We start from the raw sequence: 19,724 nt of genomic DNA, 5'->3' as shown, positions 1-19,724 counted from the left end.
GGAATCAATTAGTTCTCTGATAAAACTAGTTTGGTTCTATCAAAGAATCGGCTGATCTGGCTCTACCTTCTTCTTTTTTTTTCTTATTCTCTACTCTCTTTTTTCAGAGTTTATTGGCCAAGTCACTTGGCCGGATTGCTGATCTAAACTGTTGATATGGACCGATTGTTTGGATGGGGCAATCCAGGTCACTAATCCGTTTTTTTTAACACCATGTAAGATACTAAATGACTGATCTTGGATATTATTACAAGTCATTATGGCCATTTAAGAGCGTAACCTTTCGTGAATGCCCATTTAAGCTTATTAACATGTCCACACGAGACCTTGGAAGTCACCCCTACGTCCTCTTGCTTTGGGGACTGTTATTTGTGTGGGTGGACTCCCATCCGCAAGAAGGGTACAAGTGTCCTTACTTGGGGCTGTCGACAGGCTGGGCCATGGGCCATGGGCCATGCCCGCCTCAGCCCTGGCATGGCCCTAATCCTTATGTGTTGGCCCAAGCCTGGCCCGATCCAAAGGCATTGGTCAAGGCCGGGGTAGGGTGGCACTCTAGTGGCCCTTGCTTTGCCCTACAGCTGTGGTGGCCCGGCCTTTGGGGCACATCTTGTGGCCCAGCCCCTAGTTTTTTAGGGCCAGATTGCCCGGCCCATTGCTGGGCCTATCATCATTATCTTTCGTGCATTACATAAAGGGCTGATACCCTCGAGTAGTGGAGCAGACGAAGCTATATCTATCCTATATGTTATATCCAAGCAGGTTCTTATGATGGACCGGCAAAGACCAGGGATAAATTAATTCAAAGAAAGATACATATTGCATCAACTCCATTTTTTTTAACAGTAAAAATTGCATTAACCGTAACGCGAATTGCTTTCCTTTTACTTAGCAAGTTGCACAGTGAAAACTTGAATAAATTAGCAATTCCATCTCTTATAACTAAGAAGCCTGCTATCGTTACTGGGAGAAGGTTTGCGGGAGCCACGTATCCAATTTTGGATTTTCCATGTAATTCTCTATTAAGAAGTGGTTTAATGGATTGATTATGATTCGATTTAGTTGTATACTTCCTTTCTTCCCAAGTTATTTATATTACAGTGGGGGACCTTCTATAATGTATCAAGAAACTTGTTTGGGAATTTCTTTTGGATCAGTTTAGTATTAGGCTTTGGGTATTGCTTGCAACTATATGGTAATTGTGTTAGACTTTTGCAACGTTGTTTGCCATTGGAAGTAGATGAAGTCTTACGAGGTGAACAAATGATCATGAATAGGTGAAGTTACATGAGATCATGAATAGATGAAGTTACATGAGGCAAACAAATGATCACGACTGTCCCTCTTTGTTTTGCATTAGTTGCATGATTGGGGTAACCTATTTATTTAAGGGAAAAAGTTTATACAAGAGCGAAGCTCTAAACAATCAAATTAAGGCGCACATCAAAAATTCACTAGAAGAGTTCTTTCTATGCTAAAAAATCTTCAAATGGGCCATCTCAACTTCAAGATGTATGGACACGAGAAAAAATAGATTTAAAGTCTTGTAAATAGTGCATCTTGTAATGCATCATCTGGATTGTCAATTTTCAAGATTTTCAAGAGTTTACATATGTGCTCAATCTACAATATTTTTCAAGCTTTAAATTTTATAAATAAAGATGAAAACAAATTTTTAGCTATAACAAAGATTTTCAGTACTTAAGCAATACCTTTCGACACTATTTGTGGAAATCTCCATGATGGCTCCAAAATCAATGTCCAACACCAAAAATAAAATTTGAAACTCAAAAAATGCTACAAATCTTGAGGATCTATAAACACTTATTTTTAAGCCCAAGTGGATGGCCTAGATAATTTGTTGTAATATACACTATTTATTTTTAGAGCATTAAATCCTTTTTTTTTTCTTTCACAAACATTACGTTCAAGCCGAGATGATTGATGTAAAGATTTTTCAATGCTTGAATTGCAATTCTCAATGAGTTATGAGATGAGGCTTTACTTATTTTAATAAAGTTGCAGCCCTATCAAACCATTTTCCTTTAAGATACGTCTTGTGGCTTCAGACATTCTTAAAAGAAAACTAGACCAGCTAAACACACGTTGGACACCGACACTCGTGTCAGTGTTAGTGTCCATGTAACAAGACTGCCCCTAATTTCACAATCCTTTTGCTCTAGGGAACTGCGGGGGGGGGGAGACAAGTAATCGAATTACAAGAGACTTGCTTGTTAAAGGGTGTGGTTTATATAAGGTGCCTACCTTAAACAATCAAAATAAAGTGGACCTTCAAACCTGGTCACAAGATGCAGTTTCATTGCCAGAAGGCTTTATAATGACTTGAAAATTTGTTTTCACCCCTAATTATGAACTTCAAAGCTTCAAAAATAGTGCAATCAATCAAATCTACACACCCAAAAATATTGAAAATTAAAGAGTCCAGATAATGTGTTATAAGATGCACTATTTTTAAGACTTAAATTTATCTATTTTTGACATTCAACACTTTGAAATTGAGATGATCAATTGGAGAGCTTTCCATTGTGAGAATGACCTTTACCATTGAGCTTTTGAGGGTCCCTCACTTTTGTAAAATAAAGATGATAGCCCGTTTTATTTATTTATTAATAAATGGCCGTTTAAGAGGCCTTACTTAACAAATTAGGTTCAAAGAAAGAAACACAACAAATTGCACAAAATAAAACTTACGAATTGAATTCTAAAAATTTGGGATAAAGCTTGAATGATAATAATGAAACATGCAAACTGCATTCCAATTACACAGCAATTAGCACGGTGAAACCTTGAAATAGGATCAGGTTACAAAAGCTTCTATCTTTGGAGAAACCATGAAAAATCAAAGAATTACACCTGCACCAGGCGTGTGTGGTATGCCATTTTGGCTTTTGTGGACGGCTCTTCACGCCATGAGTGCCAACTCGTCAGGTTTTCCCTTTGGAAAATGTTATGAGGACGTGCTAGTCATTTACAGAATTACAGGGGCTTTTACGTAGTATTTAAGCTTCGGATATCGTCTCGAGAACCGGCATCCAGTTCCTGTAAACTGCTAGCCGGTGACCCGCAAAACCGGTATCACAATCTCCGGCTTCTTCCACTGTAAACTTCGGCAACGCCACTGGTTTCTCGGCCATTTCTCCAGACGTCGGGAAAACTTTCCGGGAACTCTTTTCCCTCTTTTTCCCATCTAAAAATGCCATCTCTTCATCTGAAACCCTAGAATTGAGCCTATTTGCCGGGAAAATAAAGTAAACCTCACCGGAAGCAAGCTCTTCATCTGCTTTCAAGGCCGATATCCGGCGCGTTCGTAATATTCCGGCCACCGGAGAAACTAAATGGCCCGGATTTTCAAGCATGATTTCTGCGATTTTCGTGTGTTCGAGCACTCGGCTGGTATTTCCCCCTAAATCGATGATTGTTGGAGGGGTTTTTCGTGAGGGAGAGTAGTGAGAGGTGCAATTTCCCATAACTCAAAAAACCAAGGTTTCCAAATTTTTTTAGGATAAAGCAAAATAGGGCTTTCTTTAGCTCAGTCGCTAATAATTGAAGAACCAGGGTTCTGGTTTTTTCTCGGAGGAAATTGGGCGAGTGGAGGCGTCTTATATAGGGTTTTGAATTGGAATATTCATGGGTTTTTAGCTTTCTGGGAAGGAGACAGAGAAAAGAATTCCACTTCGAGACGGAAGAGGAGAGAGAGTTTGTGAAAACTGTGAAGTGGAGAAAGAGAGGACTGATGATGGTGTTGTGCACTTAGAGTGAGTGTATTATGCTTCCGCGGGAGCATACTCACCATCTACTCCCTCCGGGAAAACAACCTATTTAACCGGATTTTCTATTGGACAAATGACTTATTTGGGATAATTTTTTCAATTTGAAATTAGTATCATTATTTTCGAAAGAAAATTAGAATTTGATTTTTTCTAACAATTAGATTTCACTCTCCAAAAATTAGATGGTTTCTATTTAGGGTCCTAAAACTAATCTCATTTAACACAATGGAATGGAGTAAATGGACAATATACTTTCAAGGGAGTAGAATATCTTTTAGCAAAACTATCTAAAGGTAGCTAAATAATCATTTTTAAATGAGAATTTTAAGTTTCATAACATTTAGATCTTACTCTTAAGAAATTAAACAATCTCTATTCAAGCTTAGGATATTGTTTTTCTAACTGGGGGAGTATAATTCTGATTTGTTCCTTTTTTACCTTAGTCACCTTAATCTATAGGGAGACGATATTACATCTTCAAGACTTGGGATCCTAAAATTACTTCTAAGATGTGTTTGCTAAAACTGGAGGTTTTACCAGAGATGCCCCTAGATTGAATTGCACCCGAAGGAGTAAATAGACAGTATATGCTCCGCAGCGGGAGCATAAAAAACTTTTTAAAAGGGCACGTGTCACAGCTGGCGCATGAAAGGGGTCAAACAATTCTGCTTTCAATGGGAAGAGGAGAGAGAAAAAGAGAGAGTTTCATTTTTGGGACGCGGATGTGTGTCCGTGTGTGTCGGCCACCCACCGTGTGCGCTTCGCACTCGCAGCCGTTGCTTTGTCGTGGACATGCACTCCAAATTGGGGAATGCCATTTAAGCTACTGCACCATAAGATAATATATTATATATAGGACCCGGTTTCTATGCGGCTAAGCCCGCATATGTAGTTCTGCGGGCTGCTTAATAAATCTATTTTTGAGATGGATTTTAAAACTTAATTTTTAAGGACACATAATCTCTAACATGGACATCATGATTATAAACAAATAAATAAATTTTAAAAACTATAAATAATAATTCTAGTAAAAAGCCATTTGGATTGTTAGTTTCTATTGTTTTTAGATGGAACACCTACTTGCATCAAGATTTATATATATATATGAAGTTGGAGGCTTTTTAATTAAAAATTTAAAATTGAGTGATAGGAACTTCTCAATAAAAAGGAGTGATGGGACTTTAACGAAAGGAGTTCAGTATATAAAGACATGTAGGGCTTGTTTGAATGTAGTGATTATCGTTTTAATACAATTAAGATCAATAATAAAGTATTTATTGTTTGGAGTCTTAGTGAATTTTTTGTTGTTTGACTGTCTAATTCATAAATTTTTTATGAGATAAATTTATATGCAATTTTATATATAAGTTTGTCTTTTCAAAATATATTTTTCTTTATTCAAAGTAATTTGTTGAAAATCATATATTTTTAGATAAAAATAATTTAAATAATGTTAGATATAATACAACATATATACAAAACCATTAACAGATGAGTGACCTCTAGGCTTGGACGTTTAGGGTGGCTAGTTGCTAAGACCCGAGATCTAGTGTTCTATTTGTACCAAGGGCCTAAGTTAATATATTAATTTTTAAATAAGATATAGTCCATTCATGATTAGATTTAACAGCCTCCAAACAGAACCTTAGATAATGATGTTGTTTCTTATTGCATTTGAATTTATCTTAATCTCGATAATAGTGATGAAAATTTGGATTGGAAAGCAAAGAATTGGTATGTGTCCCTGTGGTATACGATCAACCAGGGGGATGTGTTTTCTAAGGATGTACGGTGGAGATGGATTTTGGTTCTTGATGGTTGTCTGGTAATTGAAGCACATTTATCTTCTATGGTTTGGCATTGGGAATACAAGGTGGATAACTCTATGGTGTTCGATATGGTATGCAGTATACTTCTCTTTTCTTAAACAAATAATGCATTTTTTTTTTGGGTAATTGTTTTGATAGGTCAATGGGGAATAAATGCCCCTATCCATTTTTAGAGATAGTTAGTCATTTTTAATGTGATAGAGGGAATGGAAATATAAACCGATGGCTAAAGCTCAGATGGTGCTACCACCACAACCTTAACTCCATTCCCATGTATGATCCATTGTCGATCCGTTGGAGGCTATCACACCTTCTGTCCTCTAGAATGGATGGCAGGGATGGTGGCATTTTGGTGAATCTGTCGAATCTTTGCCAAATCAGACCATAACTAATGCATCTTGATGTGTAACTAGGATAGCATGCTGTGGTACACCACATGTGTATGGGACTAATTTCCATGACGGTGAGGTGATCTAGACGTTATTGTACTAGCATGTCTTAGGGGAAACAAATACAAATTAATTCTGAAAAATGAGCCATTAATCATACATTTGCTTGTATGGATGTTTTATTATGCTTAGTGGCCCATTGCTAGAGCAAAATTAGGATATATTAGTGGGTGTGATTAGACCAGATTTATCATATGATATGACATGCCGTCACCTCAAATTTTTGCTGGAAGGTGTAGTTTCAACGTGGCAGTATCTATAGTAGTCTCAGATTGTGAGATTTAAAGTTTAAAAAATAGTGTAGATTTAACAAATTTGTGAACATTCTATATTAGACAGTTCAAACAATGTGTTATAAGACAGTAATTCAAGAGACCGAAGCTCTTTTTCTTTCTTCAAATCTATCATCATAAAGTGGTGATGATCAATTTGAGAGTTTTTCTGTGCTAAAAAAGTTATTTCCGGCGGGAATCGAACTTTGATGAAAGATAAGTTTGTTATTTATTATTTTAGTAGAGACATGTCTTAACCAAAGGATGGGGCTGTCGGATATCTGTTTGTTTTGGTTGGGAACCAAATAAAGCAATAACTCCTTGAATGAACAATAATCCAAATTTTAACAATGTAAAATAAAAATTTCCAACTTTTAAATGAATTCCTCTAATTAACACTCAAAGAGGGTGTATCATATATACAAGTTTTGTTGCATGGGAATGGATTTGTTGCATCTGTTACCGTCCATTCCAATGCAATGCATCGGGCACATGGACGTTGAGTTTTGTTTGCATAATATCTTGGATAGTCCCTACCGAGTGCTGGGATGATCTAGTGGATTAGCAACTATTCATTTAAATTGGATGGTCAGGATTCACCATTCATCCAAGTGTGAGGATTTAATAAGGCAATGGCTGTATACAGATGTACCTCAAAACCCCACTCGGAAATTTATCAGGCACTATAAAACAAAGTATTTGCCCTGTAAATTAATTTCTGGGAAATTTATGAAATTACCTAGAATAATAATTTAACACTTTATCCGTATGATTATATTGAATTTGAAAATACCCATTAAAAAAGGATTATGATATTGAGTTGGGAGTTGAATAGTCTATCTCCTGTGAGTATTTTGATAGATTTCCCTTAATTTCCACACTAAACTGTAAAGTTTGGAGCTCTAAAACTACTGTAGATCCAGCAGATCTATGAAGATTAAAAATGGATGATCCTCAGTTTAGGACTTGAAATCAATTCTTCAAGGTGGAGGTGATGGATTTGCAGAATTTCTGGCTGTGAAACTAGTTCTTTTACCATTTTTGGGCTGTGTGTTACAAATAACTTCCCATTCATCTAAATACTCTCCCAATTTAATAACTTCGTTATTGCTTATGAAATCGGAAGCGTACCATAATCCCATGGACTATAGGAAAACCATAATCATGTCATGTCTTGCTGGTTCTGTTTCTCATTATCAACGAATCTGTTTACTGAGTAACAACGACTCACTGAACAATAGCATTCCATAGTTTATTGGATCATAGTATTTTCATATCAGTTCAATGAACTATGGTTTCCCATAGTTCACAAAATCATAGCTATTTTCCATTTATCGAAACAAAATTTACTGGTAAAACATTTATTAAGATCAAAGTTTAACATTATAAGAGTTTTTAGGAGGACAATGGCATCTCTACTCTTAACTCGGGTCAACAAAAAGGGCAAACATGTATATATATAGTTAGGAATTATGTACTATGAGACTGTTTATCATTTTTACAAGGAGGTCACAATTACTCCTAGTCAATTGATGTTAAATTAGATGTCTTAAGATGTATCATAAAGTTTGAGATAATGTTTTTGAACTTTGAGTCTAGTCAATTGTACATTCACAACCACTTTATTTGAAATTCAATGAACAAAAGTGATTGTGATCTCTTTGTACAAAAAGTAAATGGTCTCTTTATGTACTTTTCCATATAGTTATGTTAAGAACCCATAGTTGATAGAGAAAGGAAAGTTTCAAAGCCGGAGCTTGGGTCTCATACTTATGATAACAAAGTGGCTTATGGTAGGAAAGTTTATCATATTTTATCACTACTTGTGTATATTGTCAAAACATTGTAGTACAATATATTTGCTAGGGTCATGGAGAATGACTTACTTTGTCAAAACATATTTCCCTTAATTTTGAGGTTTTGAACTCCCCAATGTTTGTTGCATGATAAGGGTACTTTTCATTCTAAGGTGGAGTGCTAGGCATTTTTGAAGCAACTTGATGATAATCAGAGCGCAACAAGTAGCTATGAGTATCGTCTTTTGAAGTAACATATTTCCACTAATTCTCGTTTATATTTTGAGGATGAAAAACTTAAGAGGGCTTCTAAAAAGAACAACAAATAGTTCGATAATTTTTAGTTATTTTGAGGTTATTTCAGATTATTATTATTTTTTAAGTTTGTTTCACTGCTATACCAATAAGGGATCTTTCAAATATTTTAATTAAAAGTAAGGAGTTTTGTTTGAAGCTATACCTAAGTTAAGACCCTATTCACCCAAAAAAAGTTAGGGCTTTTTGGTTAAAAGTTTATTGCATAGACAAATATTGTCTAAAACAACAGATTTTAAATATAAAAGAGAAGCGTGGATGGTTTGAAAAGAGATAAGTATTATCTTCCAAAAAAGAAAAAAAGAAAAAAAAACAAAGAATCTGTCTAAAAATAAAAGCCTAAGGCAAGTTCTCTACATCGCATGTTGCCTTGCTAAGTTGGTTTAGATACTTTTTCAGTGTGAATCACGGTTGAGTAGTTCCTTCTCAATCACTTACGCATTGCCAAACAATGAAACTACTCCGACCTGGTTGAAATTTCCAAGATTTTAGTGAAAATACATGCTAGAAAATCAAGTGGCGTCATTTATGTTATTTGCTTTGAGCCACTTGAATGTGCTAAATTAAGAAAGGGATTGTATACAATGAAACTATTCAATTATTTATAACTATTTGATGTGAAGTCTGATAGCATAGGTGTGTTATAAAATTCAAAAAAATTCTTTTTGAAATTTGAAATGAGAAGGTAGTAAAGTGAAATGAGCTTATTAAAAGTAATCACTTTGTTGATAAATCGCTTGATCGGACTACCTACGACACTTTTAAATGATTTGACCATTCACTTATATCTTACATACAGAAAAGCCAAATATATATTTATACTCCTGGAGAAGTATAATGTCCATTTGCTCCCTTGGGTTAAACCCCACGTAGCGTTAATTTTAGGACCCCAAATTTTGGCGTTTTAACCTCTTCAATCCATTGATTAACTTTAATAAATTTTTTTACTAAGTGCACCCTCTATGTACTTAAAACTAATAATGTCTCGAGATTGAATAAGACCACTTTAAATGGTGAGATCTAAGGGTTAGAAAACTCAAATTTCTAATTTTTTATTTTGAAAGTTATCATCCAGTGATTCTTAGATGGTTCCCAATTTCAAACTGAAAAATCCTCTCAAGTAGGTTTTTTGACTGAGGGAGCAAAAGTAATTAATTTATATTTAATATATAAATATATTTGTAATATATATATATATAAAATAGTATATGTTATTTATGGAAAAAGTTTATATAAAGCCGAGGTTCTAAGCAATCAAATTAGAGCCCACCTCAAAAATTTCACTAGAAGAGGTTGTTTTGGTACCCAAATATCATCAAATTGATCATCTCGACATCAAGATGTATGGACACGAGAAAAAATGGGTTTCAAGTTTTGAAAATAGTGCATCTTGTAATGTATTTTTAGGCCGTTAATTATTAGGTTTTCCTATGAGGTTCCTTTTGCTATGGTGGTCAAAACTATAAAGGAGCAGTTGAAGAAAGCAAAATCAGCAAAAGATGTTCTAGTAAAGAAGCCGGTCGATAGGACTCCTATAAAATTCAAGATGCAGAGTGGTCCCATTAAGGAGACTCGCCTAGTTAGATGGTCTGCTCGGATCGCACCTAAGGGTCTAAAGCCTAAGCCGGAGGGGGATATCAGATTCCATGATGTTGCATTGGTGGAGGTCAGTAGCGACTCCTCCAGTTTGAGTGATGGTCTCGATGCTGAAGTTCTATTTGAAGATGGTGGCGATATTGGGTCCTTTGAGGAGGGGCCTAGTTCTACCTCTCACCCTTGATGTTGATCCTCTCATGGAATGTCAGAGGTCTAGGGGATACCAGACGCATAAGTGATTTAAAGCTTTAATTCAGAAGTTTAGACCGGTAGTTGTTATTTTGCATGAAACTAAGTTTGTTGCTCCTGCTTTGCTTTAGTTAAAGAGTGTTGGGGTCCTGGGGCAGTTAAGTTTGAAGGGGTTGATTCAATAGGGGCTTCTGGGGGTCTTTGGGTCTTATGAGATCCTCTTGCTCTACACTGTGTTGAGGTTATTAGAGAGGATAGGTTTTTTGGCTTTGTTTTTTCGGGGTTCTGATGCAGAAACTTCTTGGGGACTTGTGAATGTCTATGGCCTTGTATTACCTGCTCTTAACGAAGACTTTCTCAATGCTTTCGGTAATGTTTTACTTTCCCATAATTGCCTATCTGTTTGGATGGTGATTTTAATTTCATTTGTTGGCAAGATGATACATCTTCGAATATTCCCATCTTCGAATATTCCCATCAATTCTATGATGCGATTGTTCAACTCTTTTATTGAGCGGTTTCAGTTGCTAAATTTGTCTATTGTGGGGGCCATATATACTTGGTCCAATAACAGTACGACTAATCTAGTTATGTCTAAACTAGACCGTTTCTTGGACTCCCGATTGGATGGAAGTTTTTCTATTGGCATCGGTTAAAAGCTTTGCTTAGACTTTCATCTGATAACATTCCTTTGTTGTTGAATACAAATTGATTTCTGGTGGGAGGAAGCCTTTAAGGTTGGAATTGATTTGGTTATAGAGGAACCTGGTGTTGTTGATTTGATCAAATCCGCTTGGGCTAATTCATTCTCTTTTGGTTCTATTGACTTTCAGATCTATAAAAAATTCCTCAATGTTAAGCATAAATTGTTAACATGGAAAGTTGAGAATTTGTCGTCTTTGAAAAACAAAATTGATCAGACTCTTACTGCTATTCAGAGATGGGAGTAGGATGTTCAACATATGGGCCTCATTTTTTAGGGTGACCTGGTTCATAGGAATCGGCTGCTGTCATCTTTGGATGATTGTTATCGTTTGGAAGAAGTTTTTTGTAAGCAAAGGTTGAGAGTAAAATGACTAAAAGAAGGAGACTGTAATACTAAGTTTTTTCATGCAATTACTAATGCTTGAAGGAGTCAGAACTCTATATCGGCCTTAGTGATTCCTGGTATTGATGTGGAGGATATTACTGCATGGGAATCTAGTATTATTTCTCATTTTCAAGAGGCTTTCTCTTCTAAAATTCCCTTTAAGCCTAAAATGGAGGGTCTTGTTTTTTCTAGAGTCCCTGCTGAGTTAGTTGAAATCTTTTAAGTTGGGGTTTCGATGGAAGAATTACAGTGAGCTGTTTTTAAACTTCTAGGGGATAAGTCCCCTGGACCATATGGCTTTCCCTTATATTTCTATCAGAAATTTTGGTCAGTGGTGAAAGTGGACTTGCTGGATATGGTTAGAGAATTTATGGAGACTGGGGAACTCTTTAAAGGTGTCAATGCTACTTTTATAGTTTTAATCCCAAAGAGATCTGTTATTTCTTCCCTTTTTGATATCAGGCTCATTAGTCTCCTTACTAGTCTGTATAAAATCATTGCCAAAATATTAGCTGAGTATTTGAAGATAGCATCCTGTTATTGGTCGCTGAACCCAGTCGGCTTTTATCCAAAGTAGAATGATTTCGGATTGTGTGCTCACCGCACAAAAAAACATTCATTCTAAGTGTTTAAGTTGGAAGCCGGGTGTAGTGATAATTGGATATGAAGAAAGCTTATGAAAGGATAGAGTGGTGTACTCTGATGGAGATTCTTAAAAATATGGGTTTTGGCTCTAAATGGAGAAGCTGAATTTTTGGGTGCCTGTCGATGGCTCACTTTTCGATCCTAATTAATGGTAGCCCAAAATGTCTTTTCAAGGCTTCCAAGGGCCTTAGATAGGGTGACCCTCTATCGCCCTTTCTTTTTACTCTATATGCGGAGTGCTTTAGTAAGATGATCTGTAATATTCTGGATAAGGGTTACTTCAATGGCTTCAAGTGCGCCCCATGCTATGGTTGTTGATGTAGTGGAAGTGATAGGTGATAAGGTTAGTTGGAATATCACCTTCCCTTATGATAGGATCCATAGCTATCTTTATCAACCGTTTATCAATTTGTTACAAGATCTTTATCAGGTGGATATTAGGCAGCATCAAGAGGATGAGTTGGTATGGGAAATAGATAATGATAGACAGTTCTCAGTCAAATCTGTCTACAAACTTCTTTTCTTTGATAAAGTTAGATGGAGTCTTCTTAAGATTTCGCAGATTTGGAGATGGTCTGTTCCTCTTAAAGTGCAAGTTTTTATTTGGTTGGCAGCTCAAGATAAAGTCCTCACCGTAGATAATCTCATTAAGAGATGGAAGATAATTACGAACATGTGCTTATGTGTAAGGATGATGGAGAGACGAGGCACATTTGTTTATTCACTACTCGTGTGTGTCCAAAATTTGGTGGTGGTGTTTTTAATTGATGGTGATAAAGTATTACTACCACAAAATGTTTTGGATTTTACTGTTCAAATGGATGTGCCTCTACCAAAAGTTGGAGGACAAATTTGGAAAGGTTTACAAGGAGCTATTATGTAGGAAGTGTGGTTGGAAAGGAACATGAGAACTTTTGAAGGGATCATTTCTAGCTTTGAAAGGGTGATCAATAACATCAAATTAAGTCTTTGATAATGGTTGTCAGTTACTAAAGAGGGGGGTATTTCTAAAACTGATGTTATAATTAATCTTTCGAATCTCTTTCAATTGGATGCGTATATAAATAGACCATGTGTTAAATGGAAGCGACCAAATTAGGGAGTCCTAAAGTTGAATTTTGATGGTAGCTCTTTAGGGAATCTAGGTCTAGCTGGTTTTGGTGGAGTAATATGAGATTGCCAAATGAATGTTTTACTTGCATATGCTGGACCTTGTGGTATTACAACAGCTAACCATGCTGAATTACTTAGAGTTTTGAATGGTTTGAAACTTATTGTGGACAGGAATTTTGGAGGTGATTTTATTATTGAAGGGGATTCGCTTAAAGTTAAATGTGCAAGAAAGAACAACGGCTTCCTTGGAAACTTTAACTGATCAGGTTGCAGATTTTCGATTTTTTGTCTTTATTGTCTTTATCTCTAGAACCTGTGTATAGGGAGGCTAAGGGTGTGGCTGATTCTTTGGCTAAGAGAGAAGATTTTTTGGATTCATTAGCGATCACTGATAATGAGGATTCGTTGATGTAATATGTCATTTTATGAATAAATTTTGAATTCTATCAATATATATATATATATATATATATATATATATATATATATATATATATATATATATATATATATATATGTTTTAAATATAATTTGATCCTAATTTTTAAGGGATATATAATCCTTAAAATGGAGATCATAAATATATTTGAAAACTATAAATAATAATTATATTAAAAAACATTTGGACCGTTAGTTACACTTGATTTTAGACATCCATCTTTAAAACGAATGCTTTATACCTTTGGACCGCATATTATAGCCATGCAGTCCACCCCGCAAGGAACAATTCCCCTTATATTTAATGACCATACAAATGAAATTCATCACAGCTTTTTAAACGTGTTAACAAATGTGGAGAAAAGCAAGTTTGTAAAAGGTTTTTCCATAAAGTATTTACATATGTAAGTATTTTTATTAGAGTATATGTAAGAAATATTTATACGTATAAATCGTGCTTCACACTGTTTGGTTTGTTCAAATGCATAGGTTTCATTTCACAATGGACCCAATCGTGCTTCACACTGTTTGGTTTGTTCAAATGCATATGTTTCATTTCACAATAGACCCAATATTTTAAAAGATATCTTGAGGCTTAAAAATTATAGATTTTATTTCTTTTAACCCCTAAGCTAATATAAACATGTTTTTTTAGGCCAAACAAATTTAAAAAGACATGTCTTTTCTAAAAGCCATCCTCCCAAACTTCTATAGAGAGATAAGGGTTTCATGGAGGTAAGAGGTTAATGGGTATTTAAAAAAACACAGGAAGAGAGAGAGTGAGAGATGAGGAAGAGAGAGAAAGATAGAAATTTAGGGTATATAAGTGAAGACAGAGAAATGATTTAGTTTAGAAATATGTCTTTCTCACATTTGTTTAAGTTAAAAAATAGGTTTAAAGTGGCAAGGGGTTAGAAGATATCTTTTGAAACTTTGGGTTTATCGAAACCTAAAAATAAGGGATATAGAGATATTTTCTTTAAAATAAAATATTGGAAAAATTACGTACATATCCGTTATACTTTGCATTATTACGGATGTACTAAATAGCTTCCATTATTACATGTATGTCCATTTTTTACCATTTATAACACAATTTTTTAAAAAAGATGACTTTAACCTTTTTCGGATGTTGAACATCCGAAAATAGGCCGAAAGTATAACGTTCACATTCTTATTTTCGGGTGTTGAACATCCGAATTAAAGGGTTTTTCGGATGTTCAACATTCGAAAATAGCCCAAAAGTTAAACATTCACATTCCCATTTTTCATATTTCGCAGTCACATTTTTGGATGTTGAACATCCGAAAATGGAAAAACCATTTTCGGATGTCCAACATCCGAAACCATTTTCGGATGTTAAACATCCGAAAATATCATATTTTTTGGAATATGAACTTTTGGCACGTTTTCGGATGTTCAACATCCGAAAAAGTAAAAAAAAAGGTATGTATGTAATCTTCGGATGTTTAACATCCGAAAAAGGGCATGTATGTAATTTTTGGATGTTCAACATCCGAAAAAGGGTAAAATTATCTTTTTAAAAAATTTACGTTATAAAAGGTAAAAAAAGGACATATATGTAATAACGAAAATTATTTGGTACATCCGTAATAATGTAAAATATAATAGATATGTATGTAATTTTCCCTAAAATATTTTACCATGAAATACCCCAATGCAACGTAAAAAAAACTTATCGAGCAATGATCTAATGCAACGGTTGTATCATAGTATAATGCAATGCCACATTTAGAAAACCATGTTTGTGGTATTTGTATGACTCCAAATTTTACACAAAGTCTCTTTTCATCTCAATAATCAATTCTAAAAAAAAAGAAGAAAGAGTTCAATTTGAACCCTATATATGGTCAAAATAAGTCCCGCCAAAAATGAATCTAGACTATTCATTTTGTGAATTTCAAGACCTTAGCCTTTATAAACTCAAAATTATTTTTTTATTTTTTAACATTGTTCATCTGATGATAATAAAATCATCCAAAAAATTTAGAAATGAAAAAATCTTTCTAAAATCTAGATCTAAGCATCTCACGAAAATGAACGCTTTATGTTAATTGGGTTAAAAACTTACTTTTTTAAATTGTGTTTTTAATTTTATTTATTTTATTATTATTATTATTATTTTTTAAGAGAATAAAAGGGGTGTATATTTCAAAATTAAATGACCATGTGATAGTTTTGTAGGGTTGTTGCATCGTATTTATATACAACCAGTCGCCTGAAAACATTGCCCCAAAAAGCGAGCCATTGACATAATGAAACATTACCTTACCCGAACCTCCTCTCTATCTCAACCCATTTCTGCGAGTAAACTAAAGGCCTCTCTCTCACATAAGCTCTCATCCCTCAGCGAGTAAACGGCTTTTCTCGGTCCCTCTTATATAAGCTCGAAGCTCCATGCCTCTGCGAGTGAAGGTCTCTCTCTCAGAAGCTCTCACAGAAACTCCCATCTCTCTGCGAGTAAACGGCTCTCCTCTCTAGCTCTCACAGAAGCACAGAGCCCTCTCAGAAGCATTGTTAGAAGAAGCACGGAGCCTCTCAGAAGCTCAACTCCCTCTCACAGGTATGTATATGCTATTATGATCATTTTTTTTTTATGCATTATAAGACCTGATTTATATATTTTTTTATCCCTGATGTATGAAACTTTGAAGCCCTAATTTTCAGAGCCCTAATGTATGCATTTCTTTATTGCATTTTTCAACCCTAATTGTCGAATCCCCAAGTTAGTGCATTTTTTCGTGTAAATTTTTTTTATCCCAATTTTTCAGTCCAACAATTCTCATCCCATCCCAATTATTTTGATCCCTAATTTACAGCCGTATGCTATCTAGCCCGTTTGAATTCCAGTATAGTTTTGCACTAATTAGGGAACTCCATTTTATATTTTTAATTTCCCTTGTCCCGATCACAGAAGTTCAGGAAAACTGCCATAATTTGGGGTTTATCTTTCTCTCTCTATAACTGGTGAAGCAAGTCGAGATTGTGCAATATCTTTCTCTCTCTATAACTGGTGAAGCAAGCCGAGATTGTGCAATATCTTTCTCTCTCTATAACTTGTTAGAGTTGGTTGTTTAGAAGTTTGCACAAAATATTGGAAAAAACGCTTAGCTCCATTAGTTTCTATATCCAATTCTTTTCTCTTTGTTATTGAGAACTTAAGATAATATCAGAAGTTAGAAGACGACGTATTATGAAATATTATTACTTGTATAAGTTTTTGGAAATTTGTAATTTGTGAGAATGTATTAATCGCTTTTTAAATTGCATTTTTCTTTCATTGAAAGAGAATCAGATGTTTTTAATTATAAGAAAACATTTTTTTTAATTTACACTGTAAAATCTATGGATGTAGTGGTATTGTTGGAAAACTATCACCCTCAATGTTGACTGAATAAAGTAAAATATTATATTGTTGAATTTATAGGCTGTTGCTAACTTGTTGCCAAATATGGTCAAGGAGATATTATCTAGAAGTTATGCTAATAAAAAAAAAAGAAAAAGAGGAGAAAAAGGAAATTCTAGAGATTCTTGTTTTGATGTTCTTTAATGCTTGATTTTGAGTAGTTGGGCAAGGGGATCTTTCTTAAAGGAGGCAAGTTGGTGGTCTGTTTTGAAATATGTATCTGATTTTCTTTTCTGTTTGTGAAGGGGAATATGGCCAAATCTTTCCTTCTTTAAGCTAGTGTTTGCTTAGGTTTGCTCTTATTGAGTAGGACTGTAGGAGACAGTAGTGGGATCAGTCCCTTGTCCACTTTAGGTGTTAAAGCTTTATGAAGAAGGTATTTGGGTTAGAATTTATTTTTAATTTTTTCGATGAGGAAAACTGCTCATGGAAAGAAATTGTAAGAAAGGTAAACTCCATGGCAATATCAAACTGTTTCCCAACCTACACCAAGCCCCTACAGTATCTGGAATGAGAACCAAGCTCCTCTTCCCCTTTCTGGAACTTGGAAATTATAGATGCATGAATGCTGGTTCATTTAGGTGTATTCTTTCTTTTTGACTTTATTATTGTTTAATGGATGTTTTTCTATTGTATCTTGCTGTTTCATTTGTTTTATCCTGCATATCCATATGCCATTGGCAATATAATGGTGCCTCTTGCATGTCAAGCTGCTCGCTCCATGATTTGTTTGAAGCTTATTTTTTCAAGAGCAGTGAATATAACTCATTTTTCATTCCCTTGTCCATCTTTTTCTTTGAAATTTGTTCTCCCTGTTGAGAAACTATGGTGTTTTATGGAATTTTTGTTTTTTGTTCTACTATGTTATATGGGAACATATGATTTGCTTATCAAAGGGCAAGTTGATGGATTGATCTTGTCCACTAGTGTTTGTATTACTATGTGTGTGATGATTTCATTGCCAGGATGGATTCATGTTATCCCTTATCTCCTCTATACATAGTCACAATTAATTATTGTTTGATAGAATGTTGGCCCCAAAATGGATTTGATTTTGCTTGATAGAAGGTTGGATCAAATTTTGGCAATATGTATGGATTATGGGTGTGTTCTCCATTTAGGTATGAACCCTGAAGAAGCAAATTGTAAGGAACAATCTGACAAGAAAAAAAAAAACTTTATATGGACTCCAAGTGAAGACGACTATTTTCTTGACCTCATGGGCGAGGAGGTCAAGGCAAAGCGAAAGGTGGGAGCTACTTTCACCACAATAGCTTCGAGGATTATGGTAAAGGCAATAAAAGCCAAATATTGTGAAGAAGTTGAAAAGGAAAAATTAAGAAAATAGAATAAGAACCTTAAAGGCTGATTACAGCCATGTGAAACAATTGATCGGGTGGAATGGCGTCAAAAAGATGGTGATAACCGATGAAGCTGTTTGGGAGACTTTCGTTGTGGTGAGGCCCACATTTCTTTACTTATAAATGTGCCATGTTTCCATATTTCTACCTATTTTAAACCTTGTGACAATTGTCGATTCATTTAATGTGCAGACCAATGCTTGAGCATCAAAATTTAGAAGAGGATGACAAGAAGGGTTGTTATCAATGAGGAGTTAATGTTTGAGAGAAGAGAATGACGAAATGCTCGTTGGAGGCGTAGGAGAAATACTCCAAATGCGGATGATACCGATACCCCTCTAGGATTGCGTGAAGAGATTGCTAAGATGTGAGAACGCCATCGAGATAGGCACTAGGTTGTGGTAGTTTGTAGGTCATCTATATTATGTTTTTGAAGGAATTGACACTTCATGGTTATGTTGTGGTAGTGGGTTTTTTTTTTTTTTTAACAAGTTGTGATTGAAATATTTGCAAATCTCTCATCTCCCCATTGGCTATCCATGCATTATTTGCTGAGGACTGTTCTCTCTAATCAATGCAGTCTTGGTGCTGGTACATGAGATGTTATTGTGCTGATTAATTATTGCAATTATTATAATGGATATTATTCTCAAATGCTAGCATTTATAATGTCATTCTCTTTTAAAACGTGAGAGAGATTAATGTTGGGAATAATGAGGTAATTTGGGTTTTTTTGAAGCATAATGTGACGAGTTGCCCACTCGATTTAAAGGAATATAATGAGAGAGAGGGTAGAGTCGGTAGAAGGGAGCAATTTTCAAATAGTAGTGAATTTCATTCTTTTTCACCCCGTTTGATAGAAGAGTGTTTAATAGGGAGGGAGCGAGAGATGATTAAATAGTAAATTAAAATCAAGTTCTATTCAAAGTTTGGTGTAAATATTTTCACACCAACTAAATGCTACCAAACATTTGAAACTGTTCACGCAGTGGTTTTTAAATTGGGAAGGCTTTTTATGTTCTCTTTACAACCTAGAAGTTATATCCTCTTCTTACCATCCAGCCGTCCATTTTTAACAAGAGAGCCACTCACCGTTTGATCTACATAAGTATTTCTATGTTGTAGGGGACCATAGAAAGCTTTCCCTTTTAAATGTGCTGCCAAATATGATAAATAAACAGCATATGCAAATATTTACACAAACAAAGTATTTACATATATAAATATATCCTGGAGAATATTTATGCGCAAACCAAATGTAACCTCAGAGAAATATTTTCGCACTGCCCTAAAAAAAAAATTAAAAAAATGGGTATAAGTGTAAAAATCAGAAATTTAAGAACGAGTTTTAAAATAACAAGAAGACGCACGGCAGCTCGACCCTAGTTTGGAGTGCTTTCTATGTTAAACTAAACT

At 34.9% G+C, this 19,724-nt stretch overlaps 1 protein-coding gene and 1 long non-coding RNA gene across 2 annotated transcripts; one reads left to right on the top strand and one right to left on the bottom strand.

Annotated features, from left to right (window-relative positions):
• Window positions 1-3,017: 3,017 nt before the first annotated feature.
• LOC18445080 (uncharacterized) lies at window positions 3,018-3,485 on the bottom strand. The gene has a single exon (XM_006855226.4). The coding sequence runs from the start codon at window positions 3,483-3,485 to the stop codon at window positions 3,018-3,020; it is 468 nt and encodes a 155-aa protein (XP_006855288.1).
• A 12,222-nt stretch (window positions 3,486-15,707) lies between these two features.
• Window positions 15,708-18,962, top strand: LOC110008192 (uncharacterized). Its single transcript, XR_002282805.2, has 3 exons — window positions 15,708-16,104; window positions 18,069-18,404; window positions 18,501-18,962. It is a non-coding gene; the product is annotated as an uncharacterized LOC110008192 (long non-coding RNA).
• The last annotated feature ends 762 nt before the right edge of the window (window positions 18,963-19,724 follow it).

Source organism: Amborella trichopoda, chromosome 2 (genome assembly GCF_054954075.1).
Source record: "Amborella trichopoda isolate Santa Cruz 75 chromosome 2, AtrichopodaSantaCruz75HAP2 v2.0, whole genome shotgun sequence".
Lineage (NCBI taxonomy): Eukaryota > Viridiplantae > Streptophyta > Magnoliopsida > Amborellales > Amborellaceae > Amborella > Amborella trichopoda.
The sequence above is the reverse complement of the archived record's forward strand: the minus strand, read 5'-3'. Positions and strand labels throughout refer to the sequence as shown.

What these genes read in the sequence shown, in the direction of transcription:
- LOC18445080 (XM_006855226.4), bottom strand. Translation starts at nt 3,485, where the DNA reads ATGGGAAATTGCACCTCTCACTACTCTCCCTCACGAAAAACCCCTCCA.